General features: G+C 57.9%; 2 protein-coding genes across 26 annotated transcripts in view; one reads left to right on the top strand and one right to left on the bottom strand.

The window, feature by feature from the left end:
- Positions 1–14,381, top strand: part of ANKMY1 (ankyrin repeat and MYND domain containing 1) — a 55,898-nt gene extending 41,517 nt beyond the window's left edge. For 8 of the 25 annotated variants that reach the window (XM_070620222.1, XM_070620208.1, XM_070620207.1 and 5 more), the window contains 3 exons: positions 3,559–3,637; positions 4,575–4,735; positions 13,835–14,381. In XM_070620222.1, coding sequence (XP_070476323.1) covers positions 3,559–3,637; positions 4,575–4,735; positions 13,835–13,968 — 374 coding nt within the window. In that variant the 3' untranslated portion in view covers positions 13,969–14,381. Of the gene's footprint in view, positions 1–3,558; positions 3,638–4,574; positions 4,736–4,846; positions 5,199–5,813; positions 6,038–6,390; positions 7,418–12,692; positions 12,792–13,834 lie in introns of those variants that run through there. The other 17 variants (XM_070620204.1, XM_070620203.1, XM_070620205.1 and 14 more) reach the window with 9 other exon arrangements.
- A 610-nt stretch (positions 14,382–14,991) lies between these two features.
- GPC1 (glypican 1) overlaps positions 14,992–21,254 on the bottom strand; it is a 30,870-nt gene continuing 24,607 nt past the window's right edge. Inside the window, exons 3-9 of the mRNA XM_070620235.1 lie at positions 20,257–20,648; positions 19,377–19,542; positions 18,381–18,511; positions 18,175–18,294; positions 17,946–18,079; positions 17,397–17,572; positions 14,992–17,059 (exon numbers count right to left, since the gene is read on the bottom strand). Coding sequence (XP_070476336.1) covers positions 16,827–17,059; positions 17,397–17,572; positions 17,946–18,079; positions 18,175–18,294; positions 18,381–18,511; positions 19,377–19,542; positions 20,257–20,648 — 1,352 coding nt within the window. The 3' untranslated portion in view covers positions 14,992–16,826. The remainder of the gene's footprint in view (positions 17,060–17,396; positions 17,573–17,945; positions 18,080–18,174; positions 18,295–18,380; positions 18,512–19,376; positions 19,543–20,256; positions 20,649–21,254) is intronic.

The raw sequence follows: 21,254 nt of genomic DNA, 5'->3' as shown, positions 1-21,254 counted from the left end.
ACAACTCAACAACAAAAAATCAAACAACCCAATCAACAAATGGGCTGGAGACATGAACAGACATTTCTCCAAAGAAGATATACGATGGCCAATAGGCACATGAAAAGATGCTCATCATTGCTGATCATCAGGGAAATGCAAATCAAAACTACACTAAGATATCACCTTACACCCATTAGAATGACAAAAATATCTAAAACTAATAGTAACAAATGTTGGAGAGGTTGTGGAGAAAAAGGAACCCTCATACAGTGCTGGTGGGAATGCAAACTGGTGCAGCCACTATGGAAAACAGTATGGAGATTCCTCAAAAAATTAAAAATAGAACTACCATATGATCCAGCCATCCCCCTACTGGGTATTTATCCAAAAAGCTTGAAGTCAGCAATCCCAAAAGTCCTGTGCGCCCCAATGTTCACTGCAGCATTATTTACAATAGCCAAGACATGGAAGCAACCTAAGTGCCAAGCAACAGATGAATGGATAAAGAAGATGTGGTACATATATACAATGGCATACTACTCAGCTGCAAAACACAACAAAATCATTCCATTTGCAATAACATGGATGGACCTTGAGGGAATTATATTAAGTGAACACATAAGCCAGCTAGAGAAGGATAATCTGTGTATGACTCCACTCATATGAGGAATTTAAAAATGTGGACTAAGAACAGTTTAGTGGATACCAGGGGAAAGGTGGGGTGGGGGGTGGGCACAAAGGGTGAAGTGGTACACCTACCACACGACTGACAAACATTAATGTACAACTGAAATTTCACAAGATTGTAACCTATCAACTCAATAAAAAAAATAAAAAATAAATAAATAAACTGTTACACTATTAAAACTAGTAAATGCATTCAGTAAGGTTGCAGGATATAAGATATACAAAAATCAATGGTATTTCTATACAATTGCAGTAAACAAACCAAAAATGAAATTTAAAAAACAATTCCATTTGCAACGGCATCAATAAGAATAAAATACTTATGGATACATTTAACGAAAGCAGTGCAAAACTTATAAAACTACGATACAATGTGGAGGAAATTAAAGGAGGCCTCAGTAAATGGAGAGACATCTCCTGTATCAGAATCCCAGCTGACTTCTTTGGACAAATTGAGGAGCTGATTCTAAAATTCATGTGGAATTGCGAGAGTCCCAGAATAGCTATAACAATCTTGAAAGAGAAGAACAAAGTTGGGGGTCTCACTTTCTGGTTTCAAACTGACTGCAAAACAACAGTAGTCAAGACAGTGCGGTACTGGCATAAAGACAGACACATAGACCAGTGGAGTGGAATAGAGAGCCCAGAAATAAACCCACATGTCTAAGTCAGTGGATTTTCAGCAAGAGCACCAAGGCTTTTTAATGGGAGTGAGAACAATCTTTGAACAAATGGTGCTGAGACAAGTGGTTATCCACACACAAAAGAAGGAAATTCGACCCCTACCTCACACCACGTATAAACATTAACTCAGTTTGGACTGGAGATCTAAATGTAAGAGGTTAAACTATAAAATTCTTTGAAGAAAATATAGAGGTAAATCTTCATATACTTGGACTTGGCAATGGATTCCTAGGTATGACACCAAAAACATAAGCAATGAAAGAAAGAATAGATACGTTGGACAGCATCAAAATTGAAAGCTTTTTTTTCTTCAAAGGACACTATCAAGAAAAGGAGGAGACAACTCGCAGAATGTAAGAAAGTATTTGTAAATCGTCTATCTTATCAGGGACTAGGCAGAATAAATAAACTCCTACAACTCAATAATAGAGACAAATAACTGAGTTAGAAACTGGACAAAGAGTATGAATAGAAACTTCTCCAAAGAAAGATGTACAGATGGCCAATAAGCCCGTGAAAAGATGCTCAATGTCATCAGTCGTCAGGGATGCGCAAATTAAGCCACACTGAGACGTCACTTCACACCCACTGGGATGGCTGTAATCAAAAAGTCAATAACAAGCATTGCTGAGGACGTGGAGAAAGTGGAACCCTCAGATGCTGCTGGTGGGAATGTAAAATGCTGCAGCCACTTCAGAAAACAGTCTGACAGTTCCTCTGGTGTTAACCATAGAGTTACCACGTGACCCAGCAACTTTGCTCCTAAGCATATACTCAGGAGAAATAAAAACATGTCCACACAAAACCTGTCCGCGAATGTTTACAGCAGCATGATTCATAAAAGCCAAAAGATGGAAACAACCCAAGTATCCATCAATTGATGAATGGATAAATCAATCGTGGCATTTCCATACCATGGACTATTATTCACCCATAGAAAGGGATGAAGTACTGACACATGCTACACCATGAATGAGCCTTAAAAACATTACACCAAGCAGAAGAATCTAGTCGCAAAAGGCCACATATTGTATCAGTCTATCCATGTGAAATGTCCGGAACAGGTGAATCCGTAGAAACAGAAAGTAATCTTGGGCTTCTTTAGGCTGGAGGGGGAGGGAAGTCGGTCTGATGGCCATCAGGTGCTGGGTCCTTCTTGGAGGGGTGGAAATGTTCTAAAATTGATGTGCTGATGGTTGCACAACTGGGAATGTACTAAAAGCCCTTGAATTGTGCACTTGTGAGTAGGCAAATTGGCATTTGAATTATGTCAACGAAGTTGTTAAACAAAAAGAGTCCCGCCATTCTAACAAACAGAAACGCCCTCCTTTCAGCTCCACGTTTCCTTTTAACGCAATAATTTGTGGTGCCGCCGCATGACCAGACCCACTTTGAAGTTCTGCCTTGTCGTCACCTCTCCCAGAAGGGTCTCCCTGTGCCAAGTGGTCCATGTGACAATTGCTTTGTTGCTGCTCACACTGTCACAGAGCTGGCTTCCGGGGCCCACATCCTTGTCCCCACGGCAGCTTGAGCGGCGGCCCTGGGTGCTGGTGGGCACGGGACAGACGGGGGAGGAAAGGCGGGGCTCCCATCATCTCTGTCTCGTGGCCAGCAGGTGTTTGCGGGGTCACTACATCTTAAGGGGTGATGAGGAATCGGAGCTTAGGCAGCCTTTCTGGGGGGGAACTGACGTGCTGCCTAAGGAGATGGAGGTGGAGGGATGCGGTGGAACCCTGGTCGGTTATTGTGGGCGCCCGCTGTCCTCCGGTCCGCCGGCCCTCTGTGCATCTTGCACCAGCTGCCGGAGAGCAGAGCCGTGAGTCTTCCCTCCAGAGTGTTGTGAGCTGGGGAAGGCCAGAGAAACCTGGTACTGCCCAGTGGCCTTTTAACACTGTGGTGAGGGGGACACTGAGCTGATGGATGGTGCAGAGGCAAGCTAGCCAGGAGGCTGCAGATGGGTGGGCAAGGATGCAGGAGCAGCGGGAGGCCAAGGGGCAAAGCCCCCTCTTGGAGGTGGTGGAGCCCTCGGACCTGCCGCTGGGCTGTCAAAAGCATGGGGCCCCCACCTGCCTCCCTGTGGCGCTGAAGCAGGCTCACCGTACGAGGCTGGTCAAGGCAGGCTGCTCAGCACCCCCTCCGCCCATGGGCATCATGGCTCGACCAGGGGGTCCCGAGGAGGTAACACAGGTCTCTCTCTCGGCACAGCGGAGCTGATGCCCTCCCACAGGCTGAAGCGGAAGAGCACGGGGCTGCCCAAGGCGCTGCAGCTGGAGGATCAGGGGCAGTAAGTTGCTGGCTGAGGGCCGCGGGGGCTGGATGGTGCTGCTGGCTCCAACCTCCCTCGGGACAGCATCACTCTGTCTGACCCCTGAGCGGCGAGGCCCTGCTGGTGGGCTGTGGGTACGGGCCAAGACGTGGGTGGCAGATGGGGTCGCAGGGCGCACGCTCATGGAGTGGCCTGAACTGCTCTGGGCGGGTCAGCACAGGGCTCCCCGTCCTCCAGGGGGGTGCCTGGGTGTGGTTTAAGCCCAGGTTCTGCTTCTTCAAGATGAAAAGGCCCCCACTGTCATGGTGGAAGTGCTGCTCTGGGCCCTGCACCCCTCCTCACCCCTGCATGGCCAGCCCCTCCTTGGGGTCACGCTCTGCACCCACTCTGCTCTTCCGGAACATTCTCTATATACCTGCCCACCTTATTATCCCTGTGGGCATCCCTGATGGCCCAGGAAACCCTGGTGGGTGGGTGGGGGTGATGGACGGGGGCAGCAGGCGTGGTGCACCCACCCGGGGCTCACTTTCCTCCTGAAGCAGAGCGTGCAGGTGTACCAGGGTCACCCACAGCCCTCACTGAGCCCACTCGGGGTCTGCTCCTCCCACTTTCAGACATTCCCCGTGTTGGGAGGAATCCATCCCCCACACGAGGGCCGTGGCACACGAGGGTCCCCAGTGCTGTGGCGTGGTCACCTACCGGCCCTGCTGGCGAGCACTCGGGTACCTTCCAGGGCTCAGGGCTGGATTCCTGTTCTAGATAGCCCTGAGCTGGACATCCCTGGATGGGGACTTCACGTCTTCCGTCCACATGCGAGTGGCTACCCTCTGCAGAGGATGGTGGGGTTGGAACCCACACCCCGTCTGGAGGGGTCGGCGGGGAAGGGCCTGGAGCATGGTGTCGGTCAGGCACAGATGGCAGGCACTGCCCGACTGCCCACACGGCTCCCTTGCAGGATTCCCTTCTTCAAGTTCTGCTACCAGTGTGGCCGCTCCATCGGGGTGCGGCTGGTGCCCTGCACCCGCTGCTACGGGATCCTGACCTGCAGCAAGTACTGCAAGACCAAGGCCTGGACGGACTTCCACAAGAAGGACTGCAGTGCCCTGGCAGCCCTCGGTGAGTCCAGGGGCCCGGCCGGGCTGGGGGGCGCCTGCTGCTCCTGGGGACACAGGAACAGGCCTGTGCGGTGGCCAGCGAGGGTCCCTATCATTGCCCTAAATCTCTCAGATTCAAGCCACTTTCCAGAGTTCCCAGGTGAGCCTGTTGTGGGGACAGGGAGCACACCGAGCCAGCCTGGCCGTTCCCCATCTACCGCGGCAACACTGTGCCTAACGGCGCCCTGGAGGTGGTCATGCCCTGGGCCCCACAGAGCTGGGACACCGTGCCTGGGGGCTCTGCTGACACCTGGGGGCTCTGCTGACACCTGGGGGCTCTGCTGACACCCGGGGGCCCTGGTGCACCACAGGGCATTGGCCTTGGGGCTGCTTCTGGAAAGTTCCTCCTAGCCTGCCCTCTCAGGCATCCCTACAAGTGTGGGTGGCAGCAAGTGTCTGCTCCTGGAGACACCCTCCTCTCCCCTGACCCCTTTGGTGTGTGACCTGAGGAGGAGCTGAGAGCATGTGAGTGGAGATTCCACCCCGGCCCTGTGCTCCGAGGGCAGCCGGTGGTGAGCAAGGCTGCGTGTGAAGCTGTCCATGGGACTTGGCCGGGTGGGCCTGGCCCTGCGGGGGCTGGGAGTGGGGCACGTGTTGCCTGCTCTTCTCAGAGCCTTTCCTCGGTGGGAACAGGGAGGCTTGGTGACCCCTGCCCATGGGCCCGTGCCACCAAAGCCGTTCCTCTCTGAGCTCTGACCCTCAATGTTGCCTCCATTTTCCCCTTTGTAAAATGAGACTTTTAGTAACAAGTCCTCACTGTGGGGCGCACCCCAGATCTGGTCACAGCTCCCTTGGCTTGGGGACCCCAGGACGGGGGCCTAGGGGGCTTTCAGGCTCCCTCTTTGAAGAGTCCTCACAGCTGACACTCAGTCCTTGCCGTGTACCCCACACTCGTGCAAGCACAGAGCAGAACACGACTGTGCAACCCTCACCCCCAGTGGGGCTCTTGCCGCCCCACCCTGCACCAGGGAAGCCGAGACTCAGAGGACTGGAGTCCTCCTGGGGACGGCCCAGGCCCTCACCCCCCTCCTCCCCGCCAGTTCCTAGTCCAGGGGCCCCCCCAGAGGACGTGTGCTTGAGGGTGGACGAGTCTCAGTGAAGGAGCAGCGCCCGAGGCCGAGGCCTGGGGAGGGCCCAGCGGCCGTGCGTGCTGTGCGGAGTCTCGCCCTGGGCCCCCTCTGTCCTGATGCGGGAAGTCTGTGCGTGCCAGCGTCTCCCTCCTGACGACCTCGCAATAAAGTGGCCCCACTGCATGTGTTTTGAACCCTCTCTGCCCCGCTCTGCCTCTACCCCGGCAAGCCCAGGGCTTCTGAGGGGGCTGGGTCCGCACTTCAGATCTCCCTGGCCCGCTCAGACCTGGGCCACCTGTCAGGTGGATGAGGGTAGGACCGGAGCACGCTCCAGAGATTGTTGCCAGAAGAAGAGATTATTGCACCTCTGGGGAATGTCTGGGGCTTCCCGGGAACCCACAGCCCCGTCTCCCCGCCCTGCTCAGAAGGGACAGGCTGGGGCATCTCATGTTCCTTCCCACGGGCTCCAGGCTTCCTGCTGTGTCCAGAGCATTCATTTCTTGCACGCGCATTTACTGAGGGTCTGTGTGTGCCGGCTGTGTTCTAGGGGACGGTGGATACGGAAACCGCCCACGGTTGACACGGAGAAGGGACTGAGGGTGACCGTGAGCCAGGCACGACGATGAGGTTGGGCCAGAAGTGGTGGGTCTGCTTTCAAGGAGAGGGCGGGAGGGAAGGGGCCGTGAGGAGCGAGGGCTGGACCATGTGCTCAGAAGGAGGAGGTGGTGGGCACGTCCAAGGAGGAGGTGGAGGACGGGGGGGCTTGCTGCTGAATGCAGAGTGGCAGAGGTGGGCCAGGGCGGGTGGGAGAAGAGGCTGGGAATGGGGTGATGGAGCCTGCATGGGGACCAACCTGGCCGGCTTTTTGCTGGTCAAAGCAGCCCCTCCCACAGCTGTGGTTTTGCCTGATTTTCTTGGTCTCTTGTCCAAGATGGGGCTCCCTATGCAGGAAGTTCGCTTAGGGGGCATCCTGGACGATGTTCCTCTGTGTGAGTGGGATAGGGGTGGGGAGGCGCCTAGGCAGAGGGAGAAATGACCTTGTGCATTCTCTGGAGGGGGGCCGGGCCTTTGTACCCCAGCATCAGCCAGTTCTGGTTGCAGGCCGCCCCTGCCGAGGGGGCAGGGGGTGGGGGTCATGAACCCCAGGGAGGGGTGTGGGCAGCTCTCGCTTCATCTGCCAGGAAGGAAACCGCCCCTAATAAGTACTGCTTATTTTAAGCTGTACTTGTTAACTGGATAAAAGTTACAGGATATATACATACAGAAAGAAAAGACAAATGACAATTATCCTGACACCCAGAAATTGCCATTGCCAACACTTTGGTGTCCTTCCAATTCCAGCTGTGTGTCTATATAGACTCCCACACACACGCACACACACCACACACGTGTGTATCTCAAAGTGCGAGCATGACCTATTTAAACTTGGCCACGAGCATCTTTCTATGCTATTAAGTATTTTTCTGCAACGGAATTCTCCCCAAAGGAAAACAGTTTTACTATTTTTTATTCTGATTATGCATGCGATATATGCTTATTGTTAAAACAGAAGACAATAAAGAAAAATGAAGAGAGCCAGTCATCCTAATCTTACTGCTCAAGGATAAATATCCTGAACGTTTTGGTGAACATATTCTTTTAGATTTTAGTTGTGCACACATGTGTGTACATCCTCAAGCATGCAAATGTGCTTTTTCATGCCCCTCCTCCATTTATTTTTAAGATGGAATTAAAATTTTGATTAAAACAGAATGGTTCATTTTGCAGCCTTAACCTGCCTTTCTGACACCTCATGTGCGTCCTGTCATTTTCATTGGGAGTGGAGCGTGTCTGCCCGATGCCCTGTTGATGGGCACATGGGTTGTGTCATTGTCCTCTTGGGAAACAATGCTGTGCAAGCACCCCATTGGCCTATTTTTCCCTTTGTCTAAATTCACAGAGGTTAAAGTCTCAGATTTTGAGAGTATTCCCATTTTCAATTTTGCTTTCGTAGCATGCTCTCTGGGAAGCTTAATGAGCGTGTCTCTGCCCTACACCCTTTCAGGAATGAGCATCACCGAGAGATTCAATCTTTTCCAGTCTCGTAAGGATTTCACACGAGTGTGAGCACCATTGCCTCAGGCGGATGCAGCCTTATGTTCCTCCTCCTGCTCCCTCTGATTGGAGCTGTTTGCTCCTTCTGACTGGTACTAACTCTCTCTAAAGCACGTTACCCTCTCTTCTGCCTCGCATGGGAAGGACCCCTCTCAGCTTGAACTTTGCTACACGGAATTCTGTTCTGGTGTCAAATCCGTCTGCCCTGTCTTCAGGGTCTGGTTTGCTGGAATGCTTAGGGAGCAGTCCCCAGACAAGCTTATGCCAGGACACAGATTTTAAAAACGATTTTCATGCATTATTGTTTTACCTGTAATTTTTTTTTTTTGAGGAAGATTAGCCCTGAGCTAACTGCTGCCAATCCTTCTCTTTTTGCTGAGGAAGACTGGCTCTGAGCTAACATCCATGCCCATCTTCCTCTACTTTATATGTGGGACGCCTACCACAGCATGGATTGCCAAGCAGTGCCATGTCCGCACCCAGGATCCGAACCAGCGACCCCTGGGCTGCTGAGAAGTAGAACGTGCGCACTTAACCACTGTGCTATCGGGCCGGCCCCTACTTGTAATTTTATAATCAACCTCGAACTAATTTTCGTGTAAGGGACCACAGAGCCACCCAGCTAGAACTTCTCCTGAGTTGAGTGTCTGGGCTCGGAGGTGACCGAGGAACCCATCTCTGCTTGCCGCGCGCGCACGTTGTCCTGGAGGCCTTGGCTGCTGCCCCGCGCTCTGCTCTTCACCCGCGGACGCTGGGACAATCTCAGCTTGCTGTCTCCCCTGCGACATGCACTACCTGTTGTCACATACTTACTCGGATGAATTGTGGGTTCAGTTTGTCAAGCTCAAATGTCTTCTTGGGACTTTGTAATTGTTTTAGGTGTTTGGTTTGATGAGCAGATGCTTGGCGTTTAGAGTGCTGACTTTTCCAGGCAACGATATGACGTTATGGTCGCGTTTGATAGTTTCCTTTATGTAGGAGTCACCCCGACCACTCTCACATTCACACCTCACATCCAACCCTTCAGGACGTCTGCTCAGCTCTGCCCAATCTGGTGGCTTCCAGAACCTCCTGCCCCTGCCACCCCTACCCTCCTCTCCATCCCTGAGGTCACCTGGGCTCTGGTGCGGCCAGAGGCCAGCCCACGCTGCTCCTCCGTCCACTTGCAGGACCTTCCATCGAGGTCCTTGCAGCTCCAGCCCTGCTGCCTCCCCGCACCCATCGCTCACTGCCCCTTATGCCCTGCTCCAGCCAGGCTGGCCCCTCCTGTGTGGGCTCCACCCCTCTCATGGGGATCTGGCCTCACTGGGACTGTCCGTCACCTGCTGGAGGCTGGCAAGGGGTGAATGTGCCTAAGTTGCTGAGGGGTGGAGTGTTCAGGGCTGCTGTGCTTGGGGGTCACCGGGAGCTGGGCGGTTGAGACAATGAGCCAGATGGGAGTGAGGTCAGAGGGGATGGGGGTGCAGGGCCTGAGACTCGTGAGGATCTAGACTCCCCCGGAAGGAAGGAGAAGGCCCCTGAGGGCCTGGTACTGATTCCCTCTGGGACCCTGCTGAGTGTCAGAGGTGTGAGGGCAGGAGTGGCCACCAGCCAGGCAGTGGGCCCAGGGCAGGACTGTGTGTGGGTCACACCCCAGCAGTAGGTGGCAGCAAATTGTGATTCTGGATATCCTCCGAAGGTCAAGTGAGATAAGGAGGGGTCAAAGGTGATGGGGTTAAGGTTTGATGGGAGGCGCTGGAAGGATTGGGGGTACAGAGGAGAGCATGGTGGTGCAGGGGTCAGAGTTCAGTGTAGAAATGCTGGGTGTCTGGTGGGCACCCGCGGGGGATGGGGCCACAGAGAATGTGCACGTTGACTCAGGGAAGATGTCTGTGATGGATGGCCACTGGAGCCAGGAGACTGCATGGGGTGTGGAGGCATCCTAAGAAGTTGGGAGAAGAGGGGACCGCCCACTGAGCCAGGAAGCGGAGGCCGGGGGCATGTGGTTTTCTCCCGCCCCTTCAGCTGTGGAGGGTGTGTGTGTATTTGTGCGTGTTGTGTAGAGGGGGCAGATTGCCGAGTAGGTGGAGGGCGGGTTCAACTCGAGGTGGCTTAGCCGGCAGGCTGTTGAGGGGTTGGTTTGCTGAGGGTCCTAGGCCAGCCCACCCACCTTCCTCCCCCTGATGCCTGCCCGCCCTCTGGCTCATGAATGTGCCCAGATGGCCACTGGCTCACCGGGTCCCCTGTGGCCCTCGCTCCCATCTTCCTACCTCTCCAGGCTCCTCTTGGCCACCCACCTGGACTCTCGGGGTCCTCTCTGGGGCTGGGAAAGACGTGCCCTGCCACCTGCTCAGCCCCACATGGCCCATACCAGGGGCAGTGGAGGTGGGGCGGGTGGAAGGCAGGACGACACAGCTGTGGGGTGTCCAGGGTGACCAGACAGGCGACTTCAGAGCGAGTGTGGAAGCCCTGGGCTGCAGGAAGAGACGCAGGTCGGGGGACAGTGGGAGAAGGACCACAGTAAGGGTGTGGGAGCTGGAAGGTGTGGGCCGAGGGGCCAGCATGCAGGACAGTGGGCCAGTAGTGTCCGCAGTGGATGTGTTCCAGAGGAGGCGAGGTCCAGGAGGTGGAGCGAGAGGAGGTGTAGAGTGGTCCATTGATCCCACTTACAGCAGTCTGGAAGCCAGCCCCCACGCCCCACCCCCACACCTGTACCGGGGCTCTCGGGAGAACGGGCAGCTGCCCTGAGGGGTGGCCAGGCCAGGTCAGGGGAGCCTTGGGAAGAGAGGCCCAGGAAGCTGGGAATAAAGGGGTGCAGGGGAGCCCGAGAGGGGCACAGCCAGGGAGGAGCCACCGGATGGGAGAGGCCTTGGGCTTGGAATGTTGGTGTTGGAGACAAAGGGCCTGGAATTTGCCGGTTCGGGGTTCCGCCCAGAAGCCAGCCTTCTGCTGTGCTCTCTGGAGAGACGGGTGGTGGGGGTGGCCAGGGTGGTCTCAGGAAGGACGCAGAAAATGAAGGGCCAGGAACTGTGGGTTTCTTCCAGCCACAGCAGGGACAGAGCAGAGCCCCCAGGTCGCCCTCAGTGCCTGGGGAGCTGGCACCTGGCCCTCCTGCCTTCCTGCCCAAACCTTCCTCTGGCCTTGTCTACAGACTGGCTGTGAGCGTGCACCGGCCAAAGTCCCGGCTCAGCTTTGTCTGCGGTTTGTGTTCTTGTTTCTGAAGAGACTGTCCCCCACCATATGAGCCTCAAGGCCCTACAAAACCTGGATGCGACCTGGTGCAAGATTGCAGGTTTTTAAAAAATCAATAAAAAAGTAAAAGGAACCCTGGGATGGGACAGGCCCATGAGTGGAGCTCATCGGATGCCTGGTTTTTAAAGAACTGGACCACTGCCCATCCCGTTTTGTGGTTTTGTGCGTTTGTGTCTCCCTCCGCCACCTAGACCTTTCCGTTGTGAGGCTGGACCCTGCAGGATCCTTTTGAAGGACTCTTTTGGCATTTCCTCAGTAGCAAAGCGAAGCCGAGCGTTTTCTCATACATTTATTTACTGGCCATTTGGAGTGCCTCGTCTGTGAATCCCCTTGTGTGTGCGTCATCTTTGTCCATTTTTTCTATTGATTTGCCTTCTTTATTGGGAGCAGGAGCTTCTCATGAATTCCGTGGCCTGCATTTCATGGTGTCTGTGGTCTCATGCAGGTTGGAATGTTGATGCGGCCACGGTTGTCCATCTTGTCCTCTACGGCTGGTGGCTCTGTGTCGACATGCCACACCCTCATGTAGTCCATGTTCTGTTGTCTTCTGTTTTGAAGCATCGCTTTCCACATTTTGGTCCTTAATCCATCCAAAATATAATTTTTATTGATAGTTAGAAGCTGGGATCCTGTTTTCTCTCTCTCATGTGGACAGCCAGCAGGCCAGCACCATTTATTTGATGGTCTCTTCTCCCCGACCCTCGCAGCCACCCCTCTACTCTCATCCCTATAGCTTCGGCTTTTCTAGAATGTCATCCACATGGTGTCAGCCAGCGTGGCCTTCTGTAGCCCGGGGGCTGCGCTTAGGCTGCCAACTTGGGGATGGGGTGCAGTGGGCTTCCATCTCTATGGGGCGGTCTTAGTTCCACCTCCTGCCTCACTGGGTCCAAGATCTGCTCTCCCCACGTGGTTCTTTCAGCCCTGCCCCTGCCTGCAGACTGGGGCTCCCACGACCTGTGTCCTGTGGGTGCCCTGCCTCAGCTCTGCTTAGTGCTTTTTCCAATCTTTTTCTTTTGTTTGTTAAAAACAAACTTGTTCTAACCTTACGGTTTCCATCTCTCTTGTCCTCTCTGATGCTCCACAATGCTCATTTCATAGACTATTTTGGTTTGCCCTAACGTCTACCATTCGGGGGTGCCGGCTCTGGGTGGTGGGTGCTTTTCGGCCTGTTGTAATTTCCGCTTAAGCTCCCATCACCCGGGACTTGACACTCTCCCTCTCCTTGAGGGCATCACGTTCGGCCTCATGGTGGGTGAGCCCTCTGGATGCTTCCCCATCTGCTCCTGTCTGTGGGCAATGGAGGCCCCACGGGACTCAATGCTCATGGAAGACGTCGTTTCTGCGCAGAGTCCTGGCGGCAAAGCAGTCTTGGCCTCCCCTTCCGGCAGGGAGAGCTTTTTGTTCCGGTGTCCGGGCCACACAGGATGTCAGCTCCAGCTCCCTGCCGTATGCCTGTCTGCTCACCCGTGACACCCTTGGGGGCTTTTTTGCATCTGACACTCTCCCCCTGCCCCTCCGGCCCAGGTCACTGCGGCCTCACAGGACTTTTTCGTGCCTGGGACCTGGCTCTCCTGTGACCTCCGATAGCTGGTGATTTTGTCCAGCATTTCGACATGTCTGCAGGTAAGGGGGACATTTCGGCTGAGTCCACCGTGTTGCTGTGACCTCTTCAAACTACACATTTCCTGATGTTTTCTCTCGTTTGTTGTCACTTTGACGTGAACACAGTCGGTCTGATTCTGCAGGTGGATGGTGTTGCGTTATTTTGAGATCTCTGATGAGTTTCTTGCTGGCTTGTTCTCTGCTCTCCCAGGTCGGGGTTCGAAACGGGTTTGTGCTAGAATCTGTGAAGGTTGCTGTTCATATCTTCCGGCCACACGGAGGAAGGAGGGAAATGCTTAGATGGACCGAGGTTTCACCTTGGGGAGTGGGGGTCCCGTCGGGGAGGGGTCCCTGCTTTGCAGAGGCAGGGCGGGCCTGCTGGGGTGTCCCGGGATCCTGTCCGTGTGCCCCATCACCTCCCCTAGACTCTGCCTCCATCTTTGATGGCTTTGAGGCGTGACTTGCCACCTGTCCTCAGTTCCCAGCAGGGACATAAACACCCAGGTTCCAATCTGTTATTCACTTGGGATTTAGGATTGGGAGAATCAGTTCTCCATTAGTCAGTTCTCCATCTTGAACCTGAGCTAGTGCTTTGACTATAAACATCATTTCTAGACAGAGAGGTTGTCTCCAGGTAAAGGAATGCTCAGTGTCACCTGGAGGGGAGCAGAGCGTGCATTCCTGTATGTGTGCGCACACGTGCATACGCGTGTGTGTGCACATGCATATGTGTGCACTGCAGACACCCATGCTGGCGTGCCTGGGTCGCCCATAGGAGGCTCCCCTGGAGCTGGGTGCTCTCTGGTCCTCAGTGTGGGTTGGCCAGGACATCTGTGGCTTCCTGGATTCCCGTGAGGAATGAAGGGGGACTGACAACCAGGAAGGGGCCTCTCCCTGACCAGGAGCTGTACCTGGGCAGGCAGGGCTTGGGGGCTCAGGTGGTTCAAGGCCTGGCCCAGGGGAGGCGGGGTGGCCAGCCGAGAGGGGCCCCTTCCCACCTGCTCCCAGCCCATCAGCTGTCCTGTCCTGACACCACCTCACCTGTGATCTCCTTTCCCCAACAGGGAAAGAACATTTGTCTCTAAAAAAGAACTTGCAGACGCTCTTGAAGCATCGGGGCAAGGCAAGGCGCCAGAGACCGGAGACGCAGAAGCTGCCACTGGGGCCACACTACTTCTATTCCGCCTACAACAAGTAATGTCTGGCCACCCACCTGACCCCACAGGGCTCTGCGAGCCCCAAGGCTGCCTCCTGGCCTGCCCCACACTCATCTCCCAGGAGGTGGCACCAGGGCCACCCTGGGACTCGCAGAAGGGCAGGCAGGTGGGTGAACACACAGTCGCTGCCCTGCAGGCATCCGGGGAGGCCCGTGCTGTACCCTGGGGCCCCTCAGGAACTGCGACCTCTCCGTGGAGCCGTGTTCTCTCTCCCAGGGTGTGCTGCCTGGCCCCCTGTCCTGGGGGAACCCTGCTCCTCACACTCAGGGGACCTGGGGTCCCAGCCACTGGGGCCTCAGCATTCCAGGGCCCAGGGGGACAGAGGCTGTGTTGAATGTTTGCCGGGAAGACTGGCACAGGCTGTGATGCTCAAATAAAGTGACTCTTCAGCGGATCACGCATCTGTGTCGGCCTCTAGCCTCTGACCAAGGAGCTGGGTGCCAGGGTGCTGTACATAGGGGTGATGCCTTGAGGCCAGTGTGGGGCACCCCTGGGGGGCTGGCAGCTTTCCCCCAAAGATTATGAAGGACTCTGCTTGGGGAGGCATGGTGGCTGGGGCAGGGGTCCCCACTCTGGTGAGAGGCGCCAGACACGGCAGGGTTCTGTGGCACTAGGGACAGAGCAGACCATCAGGACGTCCTGCCAGGTTTAGCCTCGGGACAATGCTGGCCCCCACACACTGGCCTCCTGGACACCTCTGAGGTTACTTGGCAGGAACTGGAACTGCCCGGGGAGTTGGAAGACTCGTGTCCAGAGCAGCAAAGGGGTGGACGGCAGGCGGGCCTCTGCCTTCTCCCGGGTACCAGCGAGGCTGCCTGGGGTGGTACGGGGAGATGCAGACCGACCCAGCTCTCTGCGGCCTTGGGGGCATCCATACCACTGGGTGCAATCAGCATCCAAGCCCCTCCCAACCTCCCCACAGGCCCACGGTCATGCCATGCTGTGCACAGCCCGTGGCACACACTCGCAGCCAGGCTGTGCAGGGCGGGATCACAGCAGCCACATGAGGTCTCCAGCCTTTTATTCATACAAGGGCTCAAAGAACACACGTCTCCTGCTGACACCGTGTGGCAGAAGGACACAGCAGGCCTGGCCGATGCCTGGCCAGAGACGGTGGCAGGACCGTCCTTTCCAGGGAAGCGTGTAGGGCAGGCCAGAGCACAGGCCCCTTTGGGGCCGTCCCAGCATGGGGGTGGTCACTGCCCCAGAGCCCCTGAGAGTCCAGCTGGCCCCTGCCCCGGTGCTAGCAGGTTATTATGGGGTGGGCGTGCCTGTGGGCCTGGGCTGCCTGGTGGAGCTGTGGACCCTGGACTCAACACGTCCAAGGACTGAGCCAGGGGCCCTGGCCAGCGGTCAGAGGCCTCAGCAACCCGGCGAGAAGCAAAGCAGTGCTAAGCGGCCTTCTCAGGGCCCCAGTGCCGTTCAGAACTGCTGTTCCTGCCTCAGCGGCTCGGCATCACCCAGCCCCTCCAGGACCACCATCCCCCTCCCTGCCTGAGCCCCTGTGGCAGGGTGCCAGCCCCCTCCCCAGGGCCTGCAGCAGCTGGGGCCCAGGATCAGGGAGGCCCCAGGCCTGGGGGAGGGGCCTCACCAGCCTGAGTAAGCAGGTGCACACCCAGATCCTGGGGCCGTGGAAGGTGGCCCGGGTGCTTTGAAAGCAATTTGGGAGGAGCTGAGGCAGCAGCTCTCGGTGAACGAGGAGGAGAAGCATTTGTAAATGGATACTTGTCCGGAAAAGCCCTTGACTGTCGAAGCTTCCCCAGACCCCTGCAGCTGGTGGGGTCAGGGAAGGGACCCAGGTGTCCCTCCGGCCTGCAGTGCCAGGTCTCGCTGGCCCTGAGCTGAAGTTTCACCAGACACCTAGCATCTCAGTGGCCAGGGGAAGGCTGTGGGTCACCTCCAGCCCTGGTCTGTCACCCTGAGCTGGAACCTGGCCCTGGGTCTGGGTGGGGATGGGGGGGGGGGAGGGCACAGGACAGTGGCCAGGCTGCCCCTCCGCACAGCCAGAGGTCCTTGTGCAGGCCGTGGAGCCCGCAAGGCCTGCTGTGTGAGCCCCCTGTGTGAAGGGGACGCCCACATCTGTGGAGGCTCCAGGCCTGCCCTCCTGGCGATGGCCAGAGCCCAGAGGCAGCGTGGCTGTGCCGGCTGTGGCTCACCCATGCGTCCTCGGACTCGCTGGTCTTTGGCGAGGACGCCGTCTGGACAGTGCCTTGTCAGGGCCATCCTCACTAGACAGGCTCTCACCCTGACGTTCGGGGCTCTGGGGGGGCCGCGCTGAGTCTGAAGGATTCATGCATAATCTCAGAGGCCCCGCCAGACCCTGGACAGCAGAAACCCTGAGCCCTTGCAAGGATTCTCGGGCGCTGAGGGGTGGGCCTCGCTCTCTGACGCCTGTAGCCCCGAGTTCGCAGCCAGAGGAGGCAGGAGAGGAAGGCACAGGCTCGCTTGCACTCTCCAGCAGACCCTGCCTGGGGTCGCCTCCTTGCAGGCCTCGGCACTGCTGCCTGGTGCAGAGAGCTGGCGGGAAAGGCCGACAGGCAGGAGGGAGGCAGCCACCGGCATCCCCGAGGTCCCTGAAATACATGGCTTTTGGGGACAATTTTCCTGGCTGACCTGAGGGCCTCATACAAAATTAAAAGCCAGGACGGCCAGCAAAGCCAGGCCTGGGGGGGCCAGCACCACTCGCCCCGCCCCCAGGGCAGTCCCAGAGCCGCAGTCCCTCCACGTCCCTCCCTGTCCTGCCTCAGGACCTCCAGGACGAAGGGAATTAAATATTGTCTGTTTTGCATTTTGGCAAAGTCAGTCCTTGGCCGCCCGCTGTCCCTGGGGCTGGGGGCAGTTACCGCCACCGGGGCCTGGCCGCTGAGAGGACCAGGGTGAGGAGGAGGAGCAGGAGGGACGGGTGGGGCTGGGGGCAGCTGGCGGCCGAGGACTTCTGGCCCTCCCGCTCAGACAGCCCAGGGAGGGCGTGGGTCAGCGTCGTCCGTGAGCTGGAACTCTTCTTGTTGACCCTCCGGCCGCAGACGTCGTCCGGGCAGCCACCACCGCTGCCTGAGCCACTGCCATCGTCGCCTGGGGAGGAGAAGAGGCTCCAGCCCCACCGGCTCTGGGGACCCCAAGTGCAGCATCCCACCGTGTGGGCCCCCCCCCACGCCAAGCGCCACCAGCTCCACCCTGACCCCCAGGTGGCTGGCACTCCCTGGGTCTGCCAAGGCTGAGTGGACATCCTGGCCAGGCCTCAACTGGGCTTGGGGACATGGAAGGAGAGGTGGGCATGAGGCCCAGGGGCTGGGAGGCCCCCCTGCGCCCTTCTGCAGCTGGGTGGGGCTCTGTGGCACCCTGTGCTGAACCCATGGCTCTCAGCCCCCCGGGGGCCCCACCTCCCAGCCCCGGGAGGCCCGGCCCTCACTGGCGTCCTGGAAGTCCACGTCGTCCCCGTTGTAGGCACTGCGCAACCTGTTGGTCATGATCTTCAGCTGCATGATCTGCTGGCGGACGGTCATGTCGGGCTTGGTGATGTCCACCTCCACCTCGGGGTTGTTGATCTGGTTGGCCAGGCCGTCACCCATCACCTCGGGGAGGTACCTGGGGGCCAAGAGGGCAGGCCCTGGGTCACCGTCCCGGTCCCTGCAACGGGGCACCACCCATGCATACGCTCCTGCTCCCTGCCTCCCGTCTGGGTGGTGGCAAGCCTTGAGACCCCCAGTGGCCATTAGGGGCCAAGAGGAGCCCACGCAGGCCCCACAGCAGCGAGTGTGGCCGCACTGAGCATGGTATGTGCTGCAGGGAGCTGGCACACGGTGAGGATTTGGCCCTTGTCCCAGCTTTCTGTGTCCTGCTGTGTCCCCCCTGTTGGGCATGGTCCTGTGCACATAGCACCCACTGCCACGGGCCAGACAAGGGGCCCAGCTGAGACTGTGCAGGAGGGACAGCCCGTGGGCAGCCAGGTGGCACCTACCGGCCCTTGGCCATCCCATTCCAGCAGCGGTCATCGCTGGCGGCACTCATGGCCATCTTCTCGCTGCACAGTGTCCCTGGGAGGCTGATCCAGAAGTCTTGGGCGTCACGGAGCTGGGTCTTGGCCTCGGAGACCTGCCGGGCAGCAGTGAGGCCATGGGGTGCCCGAGCCCAGCCTCCCTCCCCTCCCCCTGCCCACCCAGGGCCTGGCCGACTGAGGGGCCCCTCACCAGCTTCTCCAGGGTGCCTGTGGGCGGCTTCTCCTGCAGTGCCAGCTTGCCTCGGCGCCGCTTCTCCTCGGGCCCAGGGCCCTGGGGGTTCACTTTGGGGTTCCCACAACCCTGGATGACCTGGGGAGAGACGCAGGGGTCCTGGAGGGGCCGAGGCCATATCTGGGATGCACCCCCCAACAGCCACTGCGCCCTCCTGCCCGTACCTTGGCCGTGAGTGTGTCCTTATTGTCCTGGAGAGCGTTGATGGCCTCTGCCAACCACAAGTGCACACTGCCGATGACACTCTCTGCGCCCGACGGGCCCCAGAACTTGTCAGTGATGAGAACCATGGAGTCTGGTGCACACACACACAGATGTGAGTACACACGTGGAGGTGTGAGCACACACGTAGGTATGAGCACACACACAGAGACATGGGCACACACATGAAGACATGAGCACACACGTGGAGACCTGAGTGCACACATATGCATGAGCACACACAAGTGTGAGCAAATACACGGAGGTATGAGCACACACACGGAGGACACTTTGTACGTATGCATGACGGCCCCCCTCGTATCAACAGATTTAAGCTCACACACGTGGACATGACTACGTGCTGGGCCACTGTGTCAGTTCACGTACACGTTAGCCTGTATGAGCTGATATGTATACATGTTGACTCACTCCAGGCCAGTACATGTGTGCTGTGTGTGGCATTGGCACACACGTGTGTGGAGCACATGTAAGCTTACATGTGTTGGCAGAGACGTTTGGCCCACCACATGCATGTTAGCTCACACATGTTGGCTTGCATCCTGCCATCACATATACACGTTAGCATGTGTTTTGGCATATGTGTGGGCCCACTATGTCAACATGTGTTAGTACTTACATACATTGCCATATAGGCATGCTGACCTCATGTCAGTGCCAGCATCACTCATGCATGTGTTGGCCCACCGTGTGTCACACATGTGTTGACAAAGTTTGCATGTTGGGGCACTCGCTCAGTGAGGAAGGATAATGAACCATGACCCCATAGGGCTCCCTCCCAGGCAGCTGCCCAAGTCACCTTCCATTAGGGACATTCAGAAGGAATTCTTGTCCCTTGACCCTGGGACTGCCTGCCCCCCAGGCTCCAGAGGACAGGCCCAGCTTTGCCCTCTCCTGCAGGGCCCGGACCGCTCTGACACGTGGGGGCAGTGAGGGCTCACCCAGAAGGTTCCTCCACTCAGCATCCAGGTCAGCCTGGTTGGCCAGGCAGCCCTTAAGCACGTTGCGGCAGTAGTCCGGGCAGGGCCGGGCGCCGGGGACCCCCAGGCAGTGTGCACAGTAGACCAGCTTCATGACAGCCCGCGAGCACTCCGGACCCAGGGGCACCTGGGGAAGCCAAGGCAGCCTGAGTCCGACCTCACGGCTGGGTGGGCCCAGCGCCCCAAGGACCCTGGAGTGGGGGGTTCTGCACGCAAGGTGGGAGACCTCAGTTCTGCCCCAGCCACAGTGGGACCTCAACCTGGCCCTGGCCCTTCTTGGGGCCCGTCTCTTCTCAGATGACCACGTGGGCCTGCCTGCCGTGGGGGCGCTCATCCTAATAATTGCTGCCGTCCCAGTGCCATGGCTCCCTGGAGCACTGCCATCACTAACCCGCCCAGGGGTGCATGAAGTTGCCCGCCTGCAGTGCAGATGAGGGATTGAGGCTCAGGGCTGGGGGCACGACCTTTGAAGGACCCCAGCTGGAGGGCAGGTGCTCACAACGAGGGCTGTGCAGGTCTGAGGCTGACGCCCTCCCACACCTGTCACCCAGTGGGCCTGCGAGGCCTCAGGCCCCAGCCCATGCCAGCCATGGCTCTCTTGTCTCCCATCCGCCTGATCCTTATAGCCGGCTCAGTATCCAGCCCCAGGCTCCTCTCCCTTCCCTTCCTGCCTGGGACCCAACCTGGCCCTGAGGGTGGGACTGAACAGTGGGTGGCGCTCATGTCCGCAGAGGTGCTGTCTGCAGGCCCCAGGGTCAGGAGGCGCAGGGGCACAGGGGAACGGGGCGGGGGTTTGAAGCAGTGGGGGCAGGCGGGGGGTCTTGAGGAGTTCTGTGCGCACCTGGGCCACCTTCCGGACCACGTCGCTGGCCACGCCCAGGCCCTGCACGAAGGAGCGCGCTGCCACGAAGGCGCGGGTCGCCCGCAGGCGCAGCTCGCGGGGGGCCTCCCCGAAGGGCCGCAGGGCCTCGGCCTGCTTGCCCAGGCAGTCCAGGTATTCGTCGGGCAGCAGGAGCTGCGGGTGCAGCTGCCGGAAGAGGCGCTCGAGCAGGCGGGCCCAGAACTCGGCCAGCGTCTCCTCCAGGTGCAGGTTGGCCCCGCGGTAGTAGCGGCGCAGCTCCGTGTACAGGTCCCGGAAGGCCTTGGCGCTCTGCGTGTACAGCTCCCCGAAGGCGCCGGGGAAGGCCTCCTGCAGCGCCCGCTCCGAGTCGTTCAGCAGGCGCTGGAAGTGATCTGGGCACGAGGAGGCAGGCGTGAGGCCTTCCGGGGGCCTCCTGCCCTCCTGCCCACCACCCACATGCTGTGGCAGCTGGACCAGAATTCAGGGCGCTCTTCCCGGGATACCCGATGCTCTGAGAGAATATGCTCGTGCGGTCATCAAAGCCCTGACCCCAGGCTGCAGAGGCTGGACAGGCCCTGGGTGCCCCCAGAAGGCTCCGGAGACCTCCCTTCCTGGCCTGGGGTGCAGAGGGTTGGGTGGAGGTCCCCTCCCGGGTCTCTAGGTCTCCATGTGGGACTCCAGTTGACATTTCTGAGCTGGGCCTTCGGCAGGGGACAGACACACGATGTCTCAGTGACCCACTGGGTCACCAGGGGAAGGGCCTCTGTGGGTGGGGCAGAGGGTGTCATCCGAGTTGATGGGTGGGACCCACTGCAGGAGACGGGTCCAGCGTGTGCCTTGCCTGCTCTCCCTCCCAGCTACTCTCCTTTCTTCCCTCCACCTCCCCCGCCCATCCTGTTGCCCAGCTGGCCCTTCTGCTCCATGGGGTCTCTGCAACCATCCACTCTCCACGCCAGCCATCTCTGAGGCTCTCCTGGGCTTCTGCCTCTTCCTTCCTG

The sequence above is a fragment of the Equus przewalskii genome, chromosome 5, assembly GCF_037783145.1.
Source record: "Equus przewalskii isolate Varuska chromosome 5, EquPr2, whole genome shotgun sequence".
Taxonomy (NCBI): Eukaryota; Metazoa; Chordata; class Mammalia; order Perissodactyla; family Equidae; genus Equus; species Equus przewalskii.
Note: the sequence above shows the minus strand (reverse complement) of the source record. Positions and strands in the feature narration are given on the sequence as shown.